General features: G+C 41.9%; 1 protein-coding gene across 3 annotated transcripts in view; it reads right to left on the reverse strand.

Moving 5' to 3' along the window:
* LOC105473097 (EGF like, fibronectin type III and laminin G domains) overlaps window positions 1–19,059 on the reverse strand; it is a 200,475-nt gene extending 181,416 nt beyond the window's left edge. The window contains exon 1 of one of the 3 annotated variants that reach the window (XM_071098995.1): window positions 18,908–19,059. Coding sequence is in view for 2 of the 3 variants with exons in the window: in XM_011726726.3 (XP_011725028.2) it covers window positions 17,947–18,043 (97 nt within the window). In the remaining variant the exon portion in view is untranslated. Of the gene's footprint in view, window positions 1–17,946; window positions 18,242–18,907 lie in introns of those variants that run through there. The other 2 variants (XM_011726726.3, XM_071098996.1) reach the window with 2 other exon arrangements.
* Between the last annotated feature and the right edge of the window lie 1,175 nt (window positions 19,060–20,234).

The following is a 20,234-nucleotide window of genomic DNA, read 5'->3' on the forward strand; positions in this document are numbered from 1 at the left end:
CTGTAGTTTTCTTTCTTGTTATATCCTTATCTGATTTTTGGTATCAGGGTACTGCTAGCCTTGAAGAATGAGTTTGGAAGTATTCCCTCCTCTTAAATTCTTTTAGAGGAGTTTGAGAAAAATAAGTATTAGTTCTCCTTTAAATGTATGGTAGAATTCACTAGTGACACCATCAGGTCCTGTGCTTTTCTTTGATGGGAGACTTTTGATTACTGATTCAATCTCCTTACTCATTGTTAGTATGCTCAGATTTTCTATTTCTTTATAATTCAGTCTTGATAGGTTGTATGTGTCCAAACATTTATCCATTTCTTCTATATTATCCAGTTTGTCGGTGTATAATTATTTATAGGAGTCTCTTGTGATCTTTGTGTTTCTGTGGTATCACAGTAATACATCCTTTTTCATCCTGATTTTTATTTACTTACTCTTCTCTTTGTTTTCTGTCTAGCTAAAAGTTTGTCAATTCTATTTGTCTTTTTAAAAAACCAACTCTTTGTTTTGTTGATCTTTTTATTGTTTTCCTGGTTTATATTTCATTTATTTCTGATCTGATCTTTATTATTCTCTTCTACTAATTTTGAGTTTAGTTTATTTTCTTGTTCTTCTAGTTCCTTGAGGTACAATGTTAGGTTATTTAATTGATATCTTTCTTCCTTTTTTATTAGGCATTTATTGCTATAATATTCCCTCTTAGAATTGCTTTTGCTTTATCCCATGGGCTTTGATATGTTGTAATTCTATTTTCATTTTTCTCAAGAAATTTTTTAATTTATCTGATTGGTTTGGCTCTGCGTCCCTACCCAAATCTCATCTTGTTGCTTCCATAATTCCCATGTGTTGTGGGAGGGACCCAGTGGGAGATAATTGAATCATGGGGTCAGGTCTTTCCCATGTTGTTCTCTTGATAGTGAGTAAGTCTTATAAGATCTGATGGTTTTAAAAGGGGGAGGGAGTTTCCCTGCACAAGCTCTTTTTGCCTGCCGCCATTCATGTAATACATGACTGGCTCCTCCTTGCCTTCCCCCATGATTATGAGGCTTCCCCAGTCATGTGGAACTGTAAATTCATTAAATATTTTTCTTCCCAGTCTCAGGTATGTCTTTATCAGCAGTGAGAAAATGGACTAATTAATTATCTTTTAATTTTTTCATTGACCCATTGGTTGTTCAGGAGCAAGTTGTTTAATTTCCATGTATTTGTGATTTTCCCAATGTTCCTCCTGTTATTGATGTCTAGTTTTATGCCATTGTGGTCTGAAAGATACTTAATATAATTTCAATCCTCTTAAATTTGTTAAGACTTGGTTTGTGGCCTAATATATAATGTATCCTGAGGAATGTTCCATGTGCAGTTGAGAAAAGTATGTATTCTGCAACTATTAGATAGAATGTTCCGTATGTGTTTGTTAGGTTCAGTTGGTCTGGAATACAGTTTAAATCCAGTATTTCTTTGCTGATTTTCTGTCTGCCCATTGATGAAAGTGGGGGATCAATATCCCTTACTATTCATATTGCTGTATTGCAATCTATCTCTCCCTTCAGTTCATATATATTTGCTTTATATATTTATGTACTCTGATGTTGGTTATATATATTTTTACAACTGTTATGTCCTCTTGCTGAACTGACTCTTTTATCATTATATACTGACCTTTTTTGTCTCTTTTTATAGTTTTTGACTTAAAGTCTATTTTATCTGATATAAGTATAGTTACTACTGTTTCCTTTTGGTTTCCATTTCCACAGAATATCTTTTTACATGCATTCACTTTCAGCCTACATTTGTCTTTACAAGTGAAGTGAGCCTCTTATAGGCGGTGTATAGATGGGTCTTCTTTTTCAAGCCACTCTATGTCTTCTAATTGGAGAATTTGATCAATTTATATTGAAAGTAATTATTGATCGGTACACACTTATTACCCCTATTTTAAAATTGTTTTCTAGTAGATCTTTTCATTCTTTCTTACCATATTTCTTTCTGGTTAAGCAGTTTTCCCTGGTAGTATTTTTGATTCCTTGTCTTTTGCTTTTAGTGTGTATATTATAGGTTTTGCTCTGTGGTTACCATGAGCCTTACAGAAAACATCTTATAATTATAACAGGTTATTTTAAGCTAATAACAACTTAACTTTCATTGGGGGAAAGAAAAAAAAAAAAACCTCTACACTTTAGCTCCACTCCCCCTCCACATTTTGAATGTTTGATGTCACAGTTTACATTTTTATGTTGCATATCCCTTAACAAATGATTGTAGTTATTATTATTAACAGTTTGTCTTTTAACCTTAATACTAAGGATGTAAGTGATTTATATACCACCATTACAGTATTAGAGTATTCTGAATTTGACTGTGTACTTACTTTTACCATTCAGTTTTATACTTTCAGATATTTTTTATTACTCATTGGTACCCTTTTCTTTCAGCCTGAGGAACTACCTTTAGCACTTCCTGTAAGACAGGTCTGGTGGTGATAAATTTCGTCAGCTTTTGTTTGTCTGGGAAAGTCTTTATCTATCCTTCATTTCTGAAGGATAGCTTTGTTGGGTACAGTATTCTCAGCTGGCAGTTTTTGTCCTTCAAAACTGAATATATCATCCCACCCTCTCTTGGCCTGTAAGTTTTTTCCGGAGAAGTCTGCTGCTAGGCATATTGGAAATCCCTTATATGTTATTTGCTTCTTTTCTCTTGCTGCTTTCAGGATCCTCTCTTTGTCTTTGATCTTTGACAGTTTGATTGTAATATGTCCTGAGACAGCCTTATTTGTATTTAATCTGATTAGAGACCTTTGGCATTCCTGTAATTTGATATTTATATCTTTCTCCACGTTTGAAAAGTTTTCTGCTATTATTTCTTTAAATAAGCTTTCTACCCCTTTGTCTTTCTTCTACTCCCTCTTGAATGCCAATGACTCAAACATTTGCTCTTTTGATGCTATCCCATAAATCCTTTAAGCTTTCTTCATTCTTTTTTCATTTTTTCTTTTTAATCTTCACTGTATATTTTCAAATATCTTCAAGTTCACAGATTGTTTCTTCTGTTTAATCAACTTTGCTGTTGATATACTTTTCATTTTGTTCATTGTATTTTTCAGTTACAATATTTGATTTTTTAAAATATTTCTCTATTCAATTTCTCATTCTGGTCATTTATTCTTTTCTTCATTTCATTAACTGTTTCTCCGCATTTTATTGAAGTTCATTGAACTTCCTTAAAACAGCTACTTTGAGTTTTTTTTCAGGACGTTTATGGCGCTCCATTTCTTCAGGGCTAGTCACTGGCGCCTTATTTTATTCATCTGATGATGTCATGTTTCCCTAATTGTTCTTGATCATTTTGGTCATGTGTCAATGTCTACACATTGATGAAGCAGATACTTATTCCAGTGTTCACAGTCTAGCTTTGTCTAAGAATGTCCTTCAATAGTAAGCCTATCTAGAGATTTTGGGCAGGTTGTCAGGGTGTTGTCCCCAAGACTCTGACTACTGCACACATTGCAGTGCAAGGGGGCCCTCTAAGCCCAAGTCTGTCACAGCTAGCACAGTGCCAAGCTGAAGTCCCATGGCTGCTAAAGCTGTCACAGCACGGGGCTAGAATCTCATGGCTGCTGAGACTGCTGCAGTGTTGAGGTGTAACCCAAAGCCCGTGGTCACTGAAGCTAGTACAGCACTGGGGCATGCCCAAAACTCGCAGCTTCTGAGGCCTTCCTGACACTAGGGATTATTTGGAGTCCAAAGCCTCTGTAGTTAGCCAGCAGTGATGCAGACCAGAACCTGAGTCCATCTTGCAGGGGCTATGTGTTCCCATCTGGTGTTGGGATAGGTCTAGGGGCCATGTCTGTGGGTATCAGCCTGACATCAGGCTGCATAGGACTTTCCAGTGCTGGATTTTACTGTGGTGGGCCCAGTATTAGAGTGCAAAGCAAAGTCCTATGCTTATTTCTCTTTCTTTCTCTCAAGTGTATGGTATGTCTCTCCATGCTGTGCTGCCTATTGCTGGGGAAGCGGTGACATAGGTAATGTATAACTGTCCTTCCTACCTTTTTCAATGTGTCTTTTCTTATTGTTATGCTATAACTAGGTACAGTGATCTCCAACCTGGTTTCTCTAGCTCTTGGGAAGCATTTTCATGCGTGGATAGTTATTCAAATAGATGTTTATGCAGGGGAATGATTGCTGGAGAGTCCTATTCCACCATCTTACACCATCCTCCTCTTCTAAATCTTATTTTTTTAAATGTATTTCAAAGTAAATTTCAGATGTTGGTACACCTATCACTAATACTTCACCAATTCAAAACAATTTACTTAGTTTATTTTTAACTGCTATTGTAATGCAGGTTACTTTTAGGTTATACACGACACAGACACACACACATACACACACACCCCCGTCTCAAAATGTCAACTGATGAATGTTTCAGTCAATTGGTTGCTTTCAATAGGACTTACCAGGAGCATTCATTTTTATCAGGCATGTTGGTTCTTAAAAAACAAAGAATGAAAAATCCTTTGCAAACACTCTAGCTTTTGGCTGCTTTGCTTTCAAAGGAATACGGAATTGATCTTCATAAAGCAAGCCAGGGTCAGTACAATAAAATTGAAGAAGAATGTTGAAGAACTGGAGTACTGTTTTACTTATGACTTCACAGTCAGATCTCATTATGGTAGATTGTACTAGCTTTATCCCTTCTCCTGCAACTTGGCCTTTTCAATCATACCTCCCATGCCGTTCCCACACAAGCCTCTCTTTCCTTTGGTTTTAAAGACAAATGGGGGAAGGAGAATTGTTGAACATTGGACTATTTTAATCCCTCCCCACCTACTACTTTTCAATGTATGAGTAAACGGTATTGCCTTTGCTTCTTAGCCTCCAAAGACATGATAAAGCAAGTCTGAGGTAGCCCCATGCATTACTTCAGGCTCTACCTGTTCTCTAGGTATTGAAGATGAGATATTTCACAGCACAGGCTCAATCAGAGTCTCCTTAAAACCCCACTATTCCAATAGCTTTTGGCAGCATGTAGGTGGGATTTAAATTATATATTGCTTCAGAGTGACTCTCTGGGGCATTCACTGCTCTGAATCATACTGAAATGTGGGTTTTCAAATGTCTGCATATGTTGTGCAAAAATGTTGGCACATGGAAGTGACATTTTTTCTGTATGCAATGAATTCAGAAGCTGGGAGTAGTATCAAATTAATCACACAATGTGAAAACGTATTTTCCCCAAATGAAGCCATTGTTTTCCATTCCATAACTGTCTGTGAAGGGCCAACCATATGTAAGATAATCCATTAGGCAATGAAGAGGATACAAAAGTAGAGAAACCATGGTGCTTTTCTTGACCAAGTTACATATCTAACAGAAGACATGAGTCAGGTATACAGATAATATAATATAAAGTAGAAAGGGAGAAGAGAGGAATGGCTTCTGGCTGGAAGAGTACACAAAGACTTCATAGAACTGGAGGTAACTGGGACATGCTTTGAAGCTTGTGTTTCCTTGGGTAGAGACAAGAGAAGGATATTCCAAGGGGTCAGATCAACATGTGGACAACATTCGGCATTGGGAAAGTGAAGAGGAGGTCTTTGGAATAGCAAATAATCTATCCTGGTTGGAATACAGGCATGTGCTCAGTGAAAAGACAGGAAAGTGAGTTGGGGCTATATTGTGACAGATTTCAGAGGCCCAGCTTTAGAGTTTGGAAAGCAGTAGTAAGCCAGAAAAGAATATTAAATTCAACAGTGATAGGATTGGAACTTCATTTTGGGAATATTATCCTGGTAGAGTATGGTTGAAGCAAAATGAAGATGGGGAACACATCATAGAAATAGCATCTTTTACATTTATTCTCTTAATATCACAGTAAAAAAGTAGCTAAAGAAATTTTGATATTCTAACTGCAAATAATGTCTTTCAGGGTAGGGAGCCATGCAGCTGGTGCCTGAAAAATCTATTACTACTACCGTGGCCTGATCCTTTCTTCTTGATTTTGTACAAAGTCCAAAACAAATGTTGGGTGTTTTTATTAAACTCAAAGTTGACTCCAACTCTTTCATCAATATCAGAACTTTATGACTAATATAAACACCAAAAGTCTTCATTTGAGGAAATAAACTCTAATAATTCATGATATAAAATTAAGGAAATGAAATTCTTTTCATTTCCACTTTCGTGGATGCCTAAGCTCAATTATACATTTATGTCAATGTTGTCAATATTAGGGCTTACAATAAATATAGAAAAGTTAACTACCACTATATAAACTCTATAAACCGCAATGAATCTAGTTAATATGCACTAACATTGGAGTGCCCATTATGTACCAAATGTTTAGGTACTTTTGTAGGTATATCTTCTGTCATCATCAAAGTTTCTCATTTATTTATCACACAAAACCTTCGTAGTACGTATTATGGACCTTAAATTTCAGATGAAATATATAAGGCATAAAGAAACTATTCTATCTGGAATCAGACAGCAATACATTTTAAAGCTAGAATTCAAACCCAGGTCTGTCTGACTGGAGTCTTACTACAGTTCCTCCAAGGTGAAGGGATGCGTATTATGGGTATAGGTTGCGGCTAAGCTTGTCAATTACTTAAAAACGACTATCAAATGAATGCTTGTGGGTTTTTTTTCCCAAACTAATGGTTTATCTAACTACACCAATTAGGAATTCCCAGAACATCAAAGAGATGTTTGAGAAACTAACAGAAGCCTTGAGACTGGTATGATAAACCTTGAAATATGACACATTGAAGGTCTAACAAATATCATTTGCTACTAAGGAGGATGGCTAAATTGTGGAGGGATGGAAAGCTTCAGAGCCAGGCTGTGTCATCTGGGTGGTCCTTGAGATCCCAAGAGGGTTTTCCATAGAAGACATCTGAAAAGATTTTGGGGATATCCTCCAGCTGCTACAGCTGCTTCTCAGTTGCAAACAGACCTGCAGTCATCCAGCGTTTTATAAAATAAGCCACTTTCCCCACATACCAACCAGTGAGGAGCATGACTGAAAGCTGTCCCAGGTCACTCTACAGAGTGTCCCATGACACACATGGAGTCTTTCTACGTGAAGCCTGGATGAGGAGCGTATCTTCTTGATGAGGTCCCTCCTGGCTGCAGAGCTAGACTCAAGCACATAGCAATAATCGCACTCTTATCCATTAGCTGCAGAAACACCTCTGGGTTGATGGGAAGCAACAAGGGCTAGAGGCTGGATGACCTAGGTTCATGTCCTGGCTATTCTTGTTTCCTTTTTGTTAAGTCATCTGCCCTGACTTCCTGGTAGGGCAAGGATTGCAAAGATCAAATGAGATCATTTTTAGAAGTGCTTTGAAAAGTGCACAGTGGTTCAACCAACTGTATCAATTTGTTTTTGTTGAGATCAGCCCACACCATCTTCATCTTCATCAAAGAAGGCTGTGGTGTCTAAAAAAAAGATTTTTTTATAATTTAAGAAGCAACTCTCACTGAATATTCTACCATGTCTAGTCAGTCCTTTTTGTTATGGTACACAAACAGAAGGAGTTTCTAGTAAACTAGGAGTGGGAGGGACTAGAGTTCTAGTTGATATGCCTTAGAAACTCACTCTATTTAATCCACTGGGTAGTGACTTTTTGGCTGTTTTTGTTGTTGTTGCTGTTGAGACAGGGTCTTGCTCCCATCGCCCAGGCTGGAGTGCAGCGACAGGATCATGTATCACTGCAGCCTCGACTTCCTGAGCTCAGGTGATCCTCCCACCTCAGCCTTCTGAGTAGCTGGGACTATAAGTGTGCACATCACCACGATCGGCTAATTTTTTGTATTTTAGTAGAGACGGGGTTTCGCCATGTGGCCCAGGCTGGTCTCAAACTCCTAGGCTCAAGCAATCCACCCACCACTTCAGCCTCCCAAAGTGCTAGGATTACAGGCATGAGACACTGAACCTGGCCAACTTTTTTTAAAAGGGATTAATTTTACCTTTGTAAAATGTGGGAAACATATAGTAACATATAGCACATATGCACTTACCCATATACATATTTTTGAACCTTACTGCAAACTGGCCTAAATCAATTTGACTGCTTGGTTTTTAGATTCCTTTTTAAAATTGTGGTGGCCTCCAGCAAGTAAAAATAGATGGTAACTATTTGCTTTTGAACCAGGTTGTACACTACAATGAAAGCAAATTCCAAGTCAAATTCTGCCACATATACAAATATCCATGGGCAAGAAGCCACAAAAATTATCATACAACCTGCTGCTGTAAATTTGGTGATGTCTCCTCTTTGTCCTTTCAGGAACTCCAAAGCACTGCATCAGAGACAATCTACCACATCTGGTTCTTTTTCTTCCTGTGCACATTACTGAACCACATTTCCCAGAAACCTTACAGTTGGGTTGGAGCAACATGACCATATTCTGATTTGGCACAGAAAATCTCTAACAAGACTTCTTTTTCTTTACCTCCCACCCTGGAGGTCCATTTTAAAGATGGTGGTGTTATAAGATGGTGGTATTAAAAACAGAATGACTCGAGTCTTCAAGTCACCCTTTCGAGGAAGACAGTTGAGGCGGGCTGCCTAGAAAGAAACATCCACTTTGGACTATAGACTAAGTCCAAAAAATAAATTTTTTGTCAAGCCACCAAGATTTGGATTTGTTACAATAGGTAATGCTAATTACCCTAATTAATACAAGCACCTGCTTGAATCTGCTAAGAGAGATACATCAATATTCTCATGGCAAAATCAGCGAACCATCTTGCTGGGTGGGGCCAGGCAAACGACTACAATTGTGTAAGGGAAATGCAGAAATGAATGGAACTCTAGCTGTATTCAGCCGCTCCAAAGTAGCTTGATTTCTGGAGTTGTTGGATTCTTACTCTTTGTCCACGTAAAAATAGAGGGACATGAATAATCTTTCTAGTTAATCACATATTTCACCAATAAAAACATTGCATCTAACATAATCTATGCCAATTAACAAACCCTCTAGTGTGACTATCTGATAACATCATTCTAAGTATTTTTGCTGCCACTTTGAACGTCATAATAAAGTTCTTCAAATAATTACTAACCAGTCTGAATTCCTGCCTAAGACAGAGGTGAAGTTCCAAATATTTAACCACCGACATGGCACAATCACCAAGAGATGAAAATAGATGTAAATTCTTATGCCAGAGTGGTACCTTCTAGCCTGGATTACTTCAAGTGTTAACTAAGACCCCCTAGGGTAGAGATTAAAGTAATTCATACAGTCACTGTTTATATTGAAGTATTTTAAAAATAAATCACAGACAATATAACAGGTGCCTAATTCACAGCCATCACCCATTTTATTTATTTCTCTGCTCACTCCAAGAAGTACAAGCAAAGGATCATGGGATCTATTCCTAACGGAAAGATTAGATCAATAAAATTAGCCATCTGTCCATGGAAGTCTTTAAACTCAGGTTGTATTTAAGTATCATGTTTCCAAGTGCCCAGATGTTACAGAAAAGTGCCTGCTGATACAACTCCTTTTGCACAATGTAAGCCACTAAATGGCTAATATAAACTTATTGCACCAAGAAAAATAAATAGCATTAACATTGCATTAAATCTGATTGGGGATTTTGGTTGCCCTGTCAGCAAACACAAGTGTTAAAATTTAAATTGCTCAGGACTTGCAGAGTCAGACAAGAAAGAATTGTCAAGTGTCTTTAGGGGAATAGAGAAGGGGGATACTGGAAATGAGATCAAAGCACTGGGATGCATATCCTTGCTCTGTCTGGTTGGTGAAAGTAATAATAATTACTATGACTATTGTTAGATCATCTTCTGTCCTTAGGTAGCACTTCAGCTCTTTCAAAGCACTAGTCTGCTTTGGATAAGTGGGGTATTTTGCCAGCTAAGGAAACATCAATAGGAAATGGACTAAGTGAGCCCGGTCTATCTTTCCATGTCCCTAGTAGTGATTCCTGAATTACTCCAACCAACTTATCAGTGAGCAAAACCTGGACCATTTCTTAGCTCTCTGGCTTTACGGAGACTTTCACTGACTCCCAGCAACATATCAGTTTGGATAATTCTGTTTTAGGAACAGTTGCTGCCCTACCACATCCTGCAAAACCTCCCCCAAGACAATTACCAGGCAAAAATCATCCTCATTTTCCAAACCAAAAATCAAGGCATGTGGTTGACCAGAGAGTCTTTCTAATTTGTTAATTCATTTGTCTGAAAAATGTTACAATTCAATACAAATTACATCACATGTAACCATACCTTAATACATATGGAAAAGAATAAAAAGTACATAAAATCACAAATGTCTGTGTTTATTACTTCTGATGCCTGGAAATTAGAAATTCTTCTAGGTTTTTCTTCTTTGTCCAGATTAAACAATCCCAATTTCTCAAATATTGCCTTCAAATGTCAGTCTTCTAATCCTTTTTAATGCCCTGGTACATTACCATATTGGATCTTCCCTGGAACACTATATGGTAGGGTCTTTCTTTATCCTATTTTTACAGATGAGTAAACTGAGGATTATGGAGCATATATAACTGACCCACTGTCACCATGTAGCTGTAAAGTGTCAGAACTTGAACCCAAATGTGGGTAACATCAAAATATGTGCTCTCACGCAAGCCTTCATGCTCCACCAAGAGAAACCAGCCTTGAAGGCTGAAAGAACAAGCTTGGGATTGGGGGTGAGGGAAGGTAAGGGGGGAAAACGTTGGTTATATAGAGAACAGCGTGGCTTTTTTATTAACGCCATTGCAAGGTTTCCCTCTTTGACCAGTCAGCTTAGAGTCTAAGGGCAGGGTTGTTCTGGTTAAACAGAGATGCCCGGAGCAACGTGTTGTCGTCGTCAGGAGTTACAGCTGGGCGTGGTGGTAGGAAGTGGAGACGATCAGCATAACACAGAATACCTGGTTCGAGGTACCAGGGAGAAGTAGGCAGTAGGGGAGTCCAAACTCTCTTTTGGCATGTCTCAAAGTGTGCATCAAGTCATCTGAAGTTCTTGTTTAAAAAGGCGGGTGCCTGGCATTGCACTCTAAAAACTCACATCCACTTAGTGCAGGAATTACTGCTGAGGGCGGAGACCCGCGCAGAGCCAGCTCTGGAACGTGCGCCCTCTGCTGGCAGAAATTTTGTTTGACTCACCTAAGCCACTCTACATGAGAACCCATGAGGGGTTCTGCAAGGAAGCAAAAGTACCCCCGCTCATTTCAGGAGGCTGAAGTTACACCCTGGGGTCCTTCCTTGAAGGGGAGGTCCACAATCAAAGATGGTTTTGGGGAATTTCCTCTAAAAGCTGCCATATCTCCTCACCTTTTCCCTTTTACGATACCTGAAATAGCAGGTGCATCTCTAAGATGTGCAGCTTGACATGTAAAAACAAAGGCAAGGCACACGGGCCTTGAGCGACTCAAAAGATTTTCTGCTGCAATCAAGACATCACATCATTCAGTCAGCTGGGAAACACTACAGTCCCGTTTGCCAGGGTGTGAGGCATGAGAACACGAGGTAGCCACAGGATAGCCCTGGGCAAGCTGGGGTCCCACCTCAGCCTCAGATGCTGAGTCCCAGTCTTCCAGAAATCTAGCCAAAATTACTAGACCACTTTTGGGCTGTAGTAAGCCATGAACAGATGGACAACTATTCCCCAAAGAATGCTAAGGTTATTAAAGCCCTCGGCTCTGGGTAAGAAAAACAAAAAGCACCAATCAGCTCCTTTCTGGCCAAGCCACTCTTCCCTGAGAAGGAATTCAGAAAAACAAGTCTTGCCTCACATTAAACTACACTTACTCCTGACCTTGACTTCTCTGTCCCTTTACCTCACAGAGAATTAATGGAAAGAAAGAGTGAGACAAACAATGAGAGATGGAGTCAGAGAGAGAGGTGCTTCCTAATGAAGATTAAACACGATGTTGAAACCAATAGGAGGGGAGGCAGGCTGATGGAGTGAAGAATCAGAGGAAAACATGTCTGTCTGCCTGAATTACTTGGGGCGCTAGGAGTTGGGTGTTGGGGATGCGTGTGCTACGTCTCTAGCCCCTAGCTTCTAGTGCCCCATAGGTTTTGTGAGCTAGAGATTTCCCGGAGAAATGAGACAGCCTGAATCAGCACTGCGATATGGAGTACAGTGGACTGGAAAGCGGACAGGAAGGAACACACGGATGAGAGAATCTCCCCCAAAAGCCACGCTTTGGGTAGAGGGTTTGGATAAAAGCTATAAGCAAGGAAGTAACCAGTCTCTTGTGAATTCCAGGTAGATCAAGGTGGCATTGGGGAAGTAGACCAGGGTGACCCCTGATCCCTGGCCACCGCCCATTAGCCATTCAGCCTCACACTAGCAGCAGCAGAATGCCACTAGAGGTGCATGTATCTCTACCAGCAACCAACAAGGTGTATTGCCCACAAGCTAACTCTTCTCTTCCAGCCTTTTCTTTTTGCTTCCTGACTTTCCTTACATCTTTATTCTAGTTTGATTATACCACTAGAGAAATGTTGAGAAAGTGGAAAGAAAAAGATGAGAGAGCAGCATCTTGCTAAGGATGACTGTGGACGCCCAGATCCTCCAGGGAAAACCTTGAACTCTGAACGCTGATTTGACCTTCTCCCACTGACCCTGGGACCTCAGACAAACTGGACAGGCAGGAGAAAAGGCAGGACCCGTGCAGTTCTCCAGCTCCTCTAGTGCCAGAGAGTTAATAAATGTCAGGAGACTTGTCTAAATAAACAAAGAGCAACCCCAGGCTCTAGGCCTGGGAGCACCGGTCTTTAACCCCAGGAACCCTTCCCAGACATGCCACGGCAGTCAGCCCTAAGTCTGACTTCACTGACAGAAGCTTGTAGAGAGACAAAGATCTATACCCTGTCTACCGCATAGAAATGAGGATGGCTTCATGGCGCCAGCCACTGTGGCCTGAGAGCTACAGCAAGGCTTCCAAGCTGGAGACGGCTTTGCCTCTGACGCACCACCTCCCACCACCAAGCATAAGAGTGCTTAGAAAATAAAGCCAAGATAGCCATACAAAAGCAAATAAACCTCGACTTATATCTCACACCTCATAAAAATTAACTCAAAATGAATTATAGACCTAAATGTAAAACCTAAAAAACTTCTGCAATAAAACATAGGGAAACATCTTTGCAGCCACGGGTTAAGCTTTCAAAAAAACAGCGTGAGCGATTTAAAAACCTGATAAATTAGACCTTATCAAAATGTAAATCTTCTGCATTTTGAAAGACACCATTAAGAAAATAAAAAAGACAAGCCACATACTAGAAGCTGAGATTCACAAAACACAGATCTTATAAAGTACTTGCATCCAGAATATACGAAAAACACTTAAAACTCAATCATAAGAAAATAAACATCCCAATTTTTTTTTCTTTCTTTTTTTTGAGACAGTCTTCCTTTGTCACCCAGGCTGAAGTGCAGTGGTGCAATCTTGGCGCACGGTAACCTCCGTCTCCAAGGGTAAAGTGATTCTTGTGCCTCAGCCTCCCAAGTAGCTGGGACTACAGGCATGCACCACCAAGCCCGGCTAATTTTTGTATATTTTGTAGAGCTGGAGTTTCGCCATGTTGGCCAGGCTGGTCTCGAACTCCTGGCTTCAAGTGATCCTCCCACCTTGGCCTTCCAAAGTGCTGGGATTACAGGCATGGGCCACCAAGCCTGGCAAACATCCCAATTTTTAAAAATCAGCCAAAGATTTAAACAAAGATTTCACCAAAGAAAAGATGGCAGATAAATAATTTTTTTAAATGTTCAATATAATTAGTCATTAGAGAAATGCAAATTAAAACTGTGATGACATACTATTACATGCTTTTTATAATAGAATCGCTAAAACAAAACGGAAAAAAACAACTCTACCAAGTGTTGTAGAGGATTAGGAGCAGCTAGAACATTCATACATTGTATGAATGTAAGATGGTACAGCCACTTTGGAAAACAGTTTGGTGATTTCTTATCCAGTTCAACATACACCTGCCATGTGACGCAGTGATCCCACTCCTGTTTACCAAGAGAAATGGAAACATATATCTTCCAAAGACTTATATGTGCACGTGTCTAGGAACTATATTCATAATAGCCTAAAACTGAAGACAACTTAAAAGTCCACTAACTAGCAAATGGTTAAACAAACTGGAATTTCAACGCACAACTACTCAACAATAAGAAAGGAACAAACTTCCAATATATGCAAAAACATGGATGCATCTTCCGGATGCAAAATATGACATTCTGGAAGAGGCAGAACTGCAGGGATAGAAGTTAGATCAGTGGTTACCAGGGGCTGGGAGGGAGTCATTTTTCTACAAACGGACACAAGGGAATATGTAAGGATGATGGAAGTGTTCTATATATTTCTATTCCGGTGGTGATTACATTGCTGTGTATGTTTGTTAGGGCTCATCAAACTGTAGACTTATGAAATTTATTGTATATAAATTATACCTCAATAAATCTGACTTTAAAATGATAATAAGGACAAGAGTTAGCATTATGCCTGCGGGAATGAAGTGATTTGTTGCATGCTGGTTCCCTCAGCTGTCTGGATTTCCCCCTCCCTTCTTCCTGCCCCACCACAGAAGAATGGCAGTCCTCCTGCACTTTCTGGTGAGACTCAGGTGATGGGACAAGCACTAGGCTAGAGACCACTCAGGAGGGTGGGAGGTCTAGGTACTAGTTCCAGTTCAGCTTCTGATGTTAACTGGGGCAAGTCACTGAGTCACCCTCAACCTCACTGCAAAATGAGGATTTTTCACTTCCTTCCAGGCCTATGATTCTAACTTGTAGTCTGAAAAGGAATGAAGGCTATCCAACACGTTGTGTTTCCACACCGTGAAGGTCTGGGGAAAGGACAGGGCCCTAAACCCTCCCATTCTTCGGTGACCCCTTTTTCTACCTTCAGGTTCTCTAGTGGGCCCTCTGGCCCTCACAAGCCTTAATCCTCAGGAGTTCAACAAGAGAAGCAAGTGGTTCATCATGACACCATAAGGCCACACCCTGTGATTCGTATAAATGAGGCCAGTAGACAGTAGCTCCCAAAACTTTTTCAGTATCATAAGCGTTCTGTTGTGTTAGGAGGCATGGGCATATCCCATTTACAAGTGTTTAAGAGCAACACAGGATCCCCACACAAAACAGCAGCCTCCACCTAGCCTCCAGTGTCAGACCCACGGGAGCTCCACTCTTCAACCTCCAGGAAGACACCCTACAAGACATGTTATACACCTCTGCAAACACAGTGTTCTGGGACTCAGTTTCTGGTCCTGAAGGTCAGAGCTGAAATTTCCATTCCACCGCTTACTAGTTGTGTGACCTTGAGTGAGATATTTAACCTCTCTAAACCACAATTTCTCCTTCAGAAAAAAAAAGGGATAATAATAGTCCCCATCTCCCAGGGCTATTGGGTTGATTAAATAAATCACTATGCATCCAGTTCTTAGAACAGTGTAGCAAGCACTTCGTGTTCGTTATTATGATTTAATTTAACTTAATTTGAAAACTGTCATTTCTTGTAAGTCTTGGCAAATGCAGAGGTTTCTTTATTAATGTTCAGTGTCAAAAGATGAGCTATCTTGGGGTGAAGAGAAAGGTTGCTTGTGTTGAACCCAAACTAGACTCAGACTTGAAGCTGCTACTCGGTTTTTTCTCACCAGAGGTAGGTGGGGATGGGGAATTTGCAGGTTAATTTTGAATCCAAGACTTCTCCAACAATGCTGTACTTATCAAAAGTAGACTTAGGAGTATGAGAAGACAGGGAGGGTCATCCAAATAAAACAGAAGCGCTCCAGTATGCCTGCACAGTGGCCACGATACCTTCAAAGTACTATATATGAACCAATTTCTGTTGAGGAAACAAGGTACAAAGAAACTCCCATATGGATACTAGCAGGATTTGCTGGTGTCTGGGGAAAATTATAAATCAGCTGGTTGCTGCTCACATCAGAGCCAAGCAGGGCACATTCAGTTTTTTAATCTGGACCAATTTTCCGGATCAAAAACTAGTCTTTCCAAGGGATGTAAATGCAGGAGGGAAATTTCCCCTGAAGTTTATGAAGTAGCCGTCATTTTAATCTGAGAAGTTTTCCAACCTGAAAGCCAGTGTCTGGATAAAATTATAAAGTAATAAAAATAAAACTCTTCTAGGTTGAACCTAAACACTTCTATCTCAAATTTTATGTAATTAATATGCCAAAGTATTTAAGAGGTGGTGTTTCCACTATCAAAACCCTATCTATGCTTCAGATAAAACCAAAGAGGTCAGCATGGCATATACCTGATATGAATATCAGAATGAGACCCTGAATGAATCAGGTAGAAAATCTTTTTAGGAGAAGAACTACAAAAAATAAGAAAGAAAATATGGTGACCCATATGAGCAGTTTTATACTACAGGTTTTTATAAAATACTTCTTAAAAATTCCCGTTAAATGGATTAAAATATATCCTTAAAAAAGCATTGCATACAATGTTCATGCTTTAAAACTATAGATATAACTACGCTTTGTTTAAAAATTGTGACAATTAATGGGTTATTTCATGTGAATAAATCTGCAAAATGCAATTGATCGTGATGTGGTTATCTTAAGGAGGAAAGTTAGAAAGAAGCCCTTCACTGAAATCCTTGAAGGTGTGTGTATGTGTGCATGCAGGAAGAGAAACAGTTTAATGTGATATTACCTTGGACTGAAGCTATTATCTCCAAAATGAATTGAAGAGCTCATCAGTGGAATGGCTCATAATTTAAATATGGTGTAGATTATGATAACGACCTTAGATTTCAAGGCAGGTAACAAGTGCTGGTAATAAGAGATACAGCGCAAAGACTGAGAGTGTTTCCAGAGCCGAAATGCAACAAGTCATATTTCCAGATAGAGAGTTCCAATGTGAAAATATTTAAGCATCCACATGGGATCCCGCTAAGACGATTTTCTTTGCCCTCTGATAAATTTTCCTAGCTTTGTCTCTTTCTTACAGAAACGTTTGTGAAGACAAACTGCACTTTCTGTGAGGTTTTGCAGACTGCATTCAAATAAAAGTTACATTGTTTTCCATTGTTCATAAGATATAATTAATCCCATAAGACAACCTCCCTTACAAAGTAAGCTAAGACAAAACAGATTTTTCAGAATTCTAAATATGGTCCCAGCAGAAAATAACAAAAATCATTATTTGGGAAACAATGTTTAGAACTTCATTGTTTAGAATGTTCTACTTTGAATAATCTCACAACATAGGCCAAATCAAAGTAGACCAAAATAATCGAAGACTTTTTACCTATATGAAGCTAGAGGAAATACACGTTATGGTTTCAAGTTCTCCCCCAATCCTCAATCCCTTATAACAAGCTGCAACGCACATATCTTTGTTTAAATAGCAGAGCAAAGACAGGAGTTCAAAACACGGTAAAATTAACCCACTGGGTGCTTCCTTCTGAACAAACGGCCCCAGAGTGGAAGAGGATGCTAAGAGCAGAGTCCACATCCCCGCACAGTGCGTGGGCAGGACCGGAGATGGGCAGAGGGGGCTCCAGGCAGCCCTTAAGACACTTAACAGGAAATGGCTGAGCTCTGGACACTATGAATTCAGTAAGATGTTTGGAGACGCAGGAGGGGCCGGTTTGACTCCTCTGCACCGTTGCCATCCTCTGTAATTGAGACAGCACGATCGCTGTCCCAACTCTCAGCTCCCTGCGGTCAAACACGGGGACCACCACCTCTACCGTGTCTGGAAAACTGATCATTCTTTTAACAAATAAATACCCTAGAGCCGCCCGGGGGCGGGGGAGGGCGAGGTTCGCGTCTTTCCTCGGCTCCTGGCAGAGCTGAAGCGAGTTAAGCCGACGCTGGTCGGGAAGAAGGAGGCGGTGCGCTGCCGGCTCTGTGTCCTCGCCCGGGAGCCCAGCAGGGGCGCTCCGGGCGTGGTGGCTCCGGGCGGAGGAGCGCATTACCTGGTTTTCGGATGGCCGCTCGGAGCGACACCGCGCCGGGTCCGAGGCTGGAAGCCAGGAGCAGGAGCCGGAGCAAGACGCCTAGGATTAAATCCATTTTGACGCCGGCGCCTGCAAAGTTTCACCAAGTCCCGGGCGCACAGGGAAAGGGCGTCTCCGGGGGCGCGTTGGGAACGCAGCCCCCGCGGATCCCCGGGCCAGCGCGAGGAGGTGGGGGGTTTCGGGGTCTGGGCCCGGAACCACGGGGCAGTTCCAAGAGGCAGGACTGCAGCCGGGAGGTCGGCGTACGGGAGTGAAGCCTGCTGCAAGCTGCAGGGCTTTTCGCGGGGGCGGGGGCGACGAAGGAGGCGGACGGGGAGGGAAGGGCTGGCCGCGGGAAGGAGGGAGGCTCGACCGGCCCGGGGATGAAATTACAATCGAGTGGAATTGAGAGGGGCAGGCCCTGAAACGTTCACTCCTCGCCCACCTCGGAAGCAGACAGACCGCCCCTCACCCTCTCTAGCGACCCCCAGCGTAGCCGTTCCTGGCTGGTGACCTAGATTGGGGGCCTGGGAGGGACCGACTTCAAGCACTGGAGACGCAAGGCAGGAGTTAGGCGACTGCGGGTCGAGGACCCTCCGCGGTCCTCACCCTGAAACCTTGGGACGCCCCCCACTCCACTCGGGCCCTCCTCCTGCCGCGCCCCTCTAGGTCGCCTCCACCCAGCCTGGCGACTTTTTCTAACACCTCAAAGGTTGCTGTAGTTCGTCCAGAGCACTTGGAGGAGCGAGGGGTAGACGAGGGTCTGTGATTTGCAAGTGGGGTGGGGGGTGAGAGGAAGAGGGGCTGGGCCGGCCGGGTCTGAGGCGCTAAGAAGATAAATGGGATTTAAGGCGCGCAGATGGAGAGCTGAGGCCAGGCGGCTCAGACGCGGACGCCGGGTGGAGATTAAGGCCCGGAGCGGGGGAGTGGGAGCCCTTACCGGCAGACGAAGGCAACTTGAGACCCTCCTGGGGAGGAGATGAAACTCCAAGTTAAGCCTAGCTTCTCAGGGAGGGACGCGAGCTCGAGTCCTCCGGCGTACTGAGAAGAGCACCCGGCGGCGCCCAGATGGGGCTGGGGCTGGGGGCCAGAGCGGGGTCCTGGCCTCTGATCCCGGGATCGGGCTTTCTGGGTTGTCTCCCTGAGAGGAGAAAGACTCTTTCTCTTCCGCTGAATTTGCTGCCCCAGGACTCAGTGTACCTTTTGCCAGATTTTGCGGTAGTGCCCGGAGAGGGGAAACCTTGGGACCCACGTCCCGTTGCATACTGGCGTTCTGACCTCCAAACCAGCGAGAAGAGAAAACAGATACAATAAATAAACCAAGAGGGAATAAACTTAGAGGCAAACGCGGCCCTCTCCAGTTCCTGGGGAAAGATCAAAGGCCCTAGGAAGTGCCCCGCAGAGGAAATCTGCAGTCACCAGCGAGAGGACCGCGCCCGCCCCCGCCCCACCTTGCAGCGCTGCCAGGACTCGGTGAGCGTCCTGGTTCTTCACAGTTAGCCTATGTTTGGGAGCGCCGGAGGAAACAATGCTGACTGATATATTCTTCTCCCCTCCCCAGCCCCCCAAACACACACACAGGATTTCTACTCCTCTTTTAAGAATGAAATATCCCCTGGCTGGAGAGTTTGTAATGAGCTCAATCTTGTCAGTTAACGAAGCTGAGTATGTTCCCTTATGTGTTGGCATTTTCAAGTGTGCAACTGTCTGTTCCAAATAAATTCAAAGTCCCCTCCAACTTGAGTATTTGGAAGTCTTAGCTGTGACACCAGAGCTTGTCCTCTTACACAGAACTGGAGCAAAGTTCAGAAAGGACTATGCTCTTCACTTCCAAGGTGACCATAAAGCCGGTCGCTAAGCTAAGCAAAGTGACTGCCTCCGAAGCTGCTAGTCTCTAAGGTACCAAAATCATAGACCTTTTAGCATTACCAGGAGCCCTAAAGTTCATCTAGGCCCTGCCTCCACTCCACACAGGATCTGCTTTCAGCATTGGTGGTGGGTGGCGCCACCTCCCTTTGAACTCCACCTGTGTCAGAGAGCTCCTCCAGCCTCCAGCGCCAGCTGGGAAGTTGTTGGAGGCCTTTCTTTAGGCAAAAGTGTTTTCTTATCTCAGACTTAATGTGGCACCCAGAACCAAGCGAGTGTTGCAATGCAGATGCCTCCCATGCTGGCTTTCCTACTTAAAAATGATTCTCTGTGATGCAGAAACTGGAAGAAATAATAATCATTGATATTATGCCTACCATTTATTTAACGTCTTCTATGTA

Source organism: Macaca nemestrina, chromosome 6, assembly GCF_043159975.1.
Source record: "Macaca nemestrina isolate mMacNem1 chromosome 6, mMacNem.hap1, whole genome shotgun sequence".
Classification (NCBI taxonomy): Eukaryota; Metazoa; Chordata; class Mammalia; order Primates; family Cercopithecidae; genus Macaca; species Macaca nemestrina.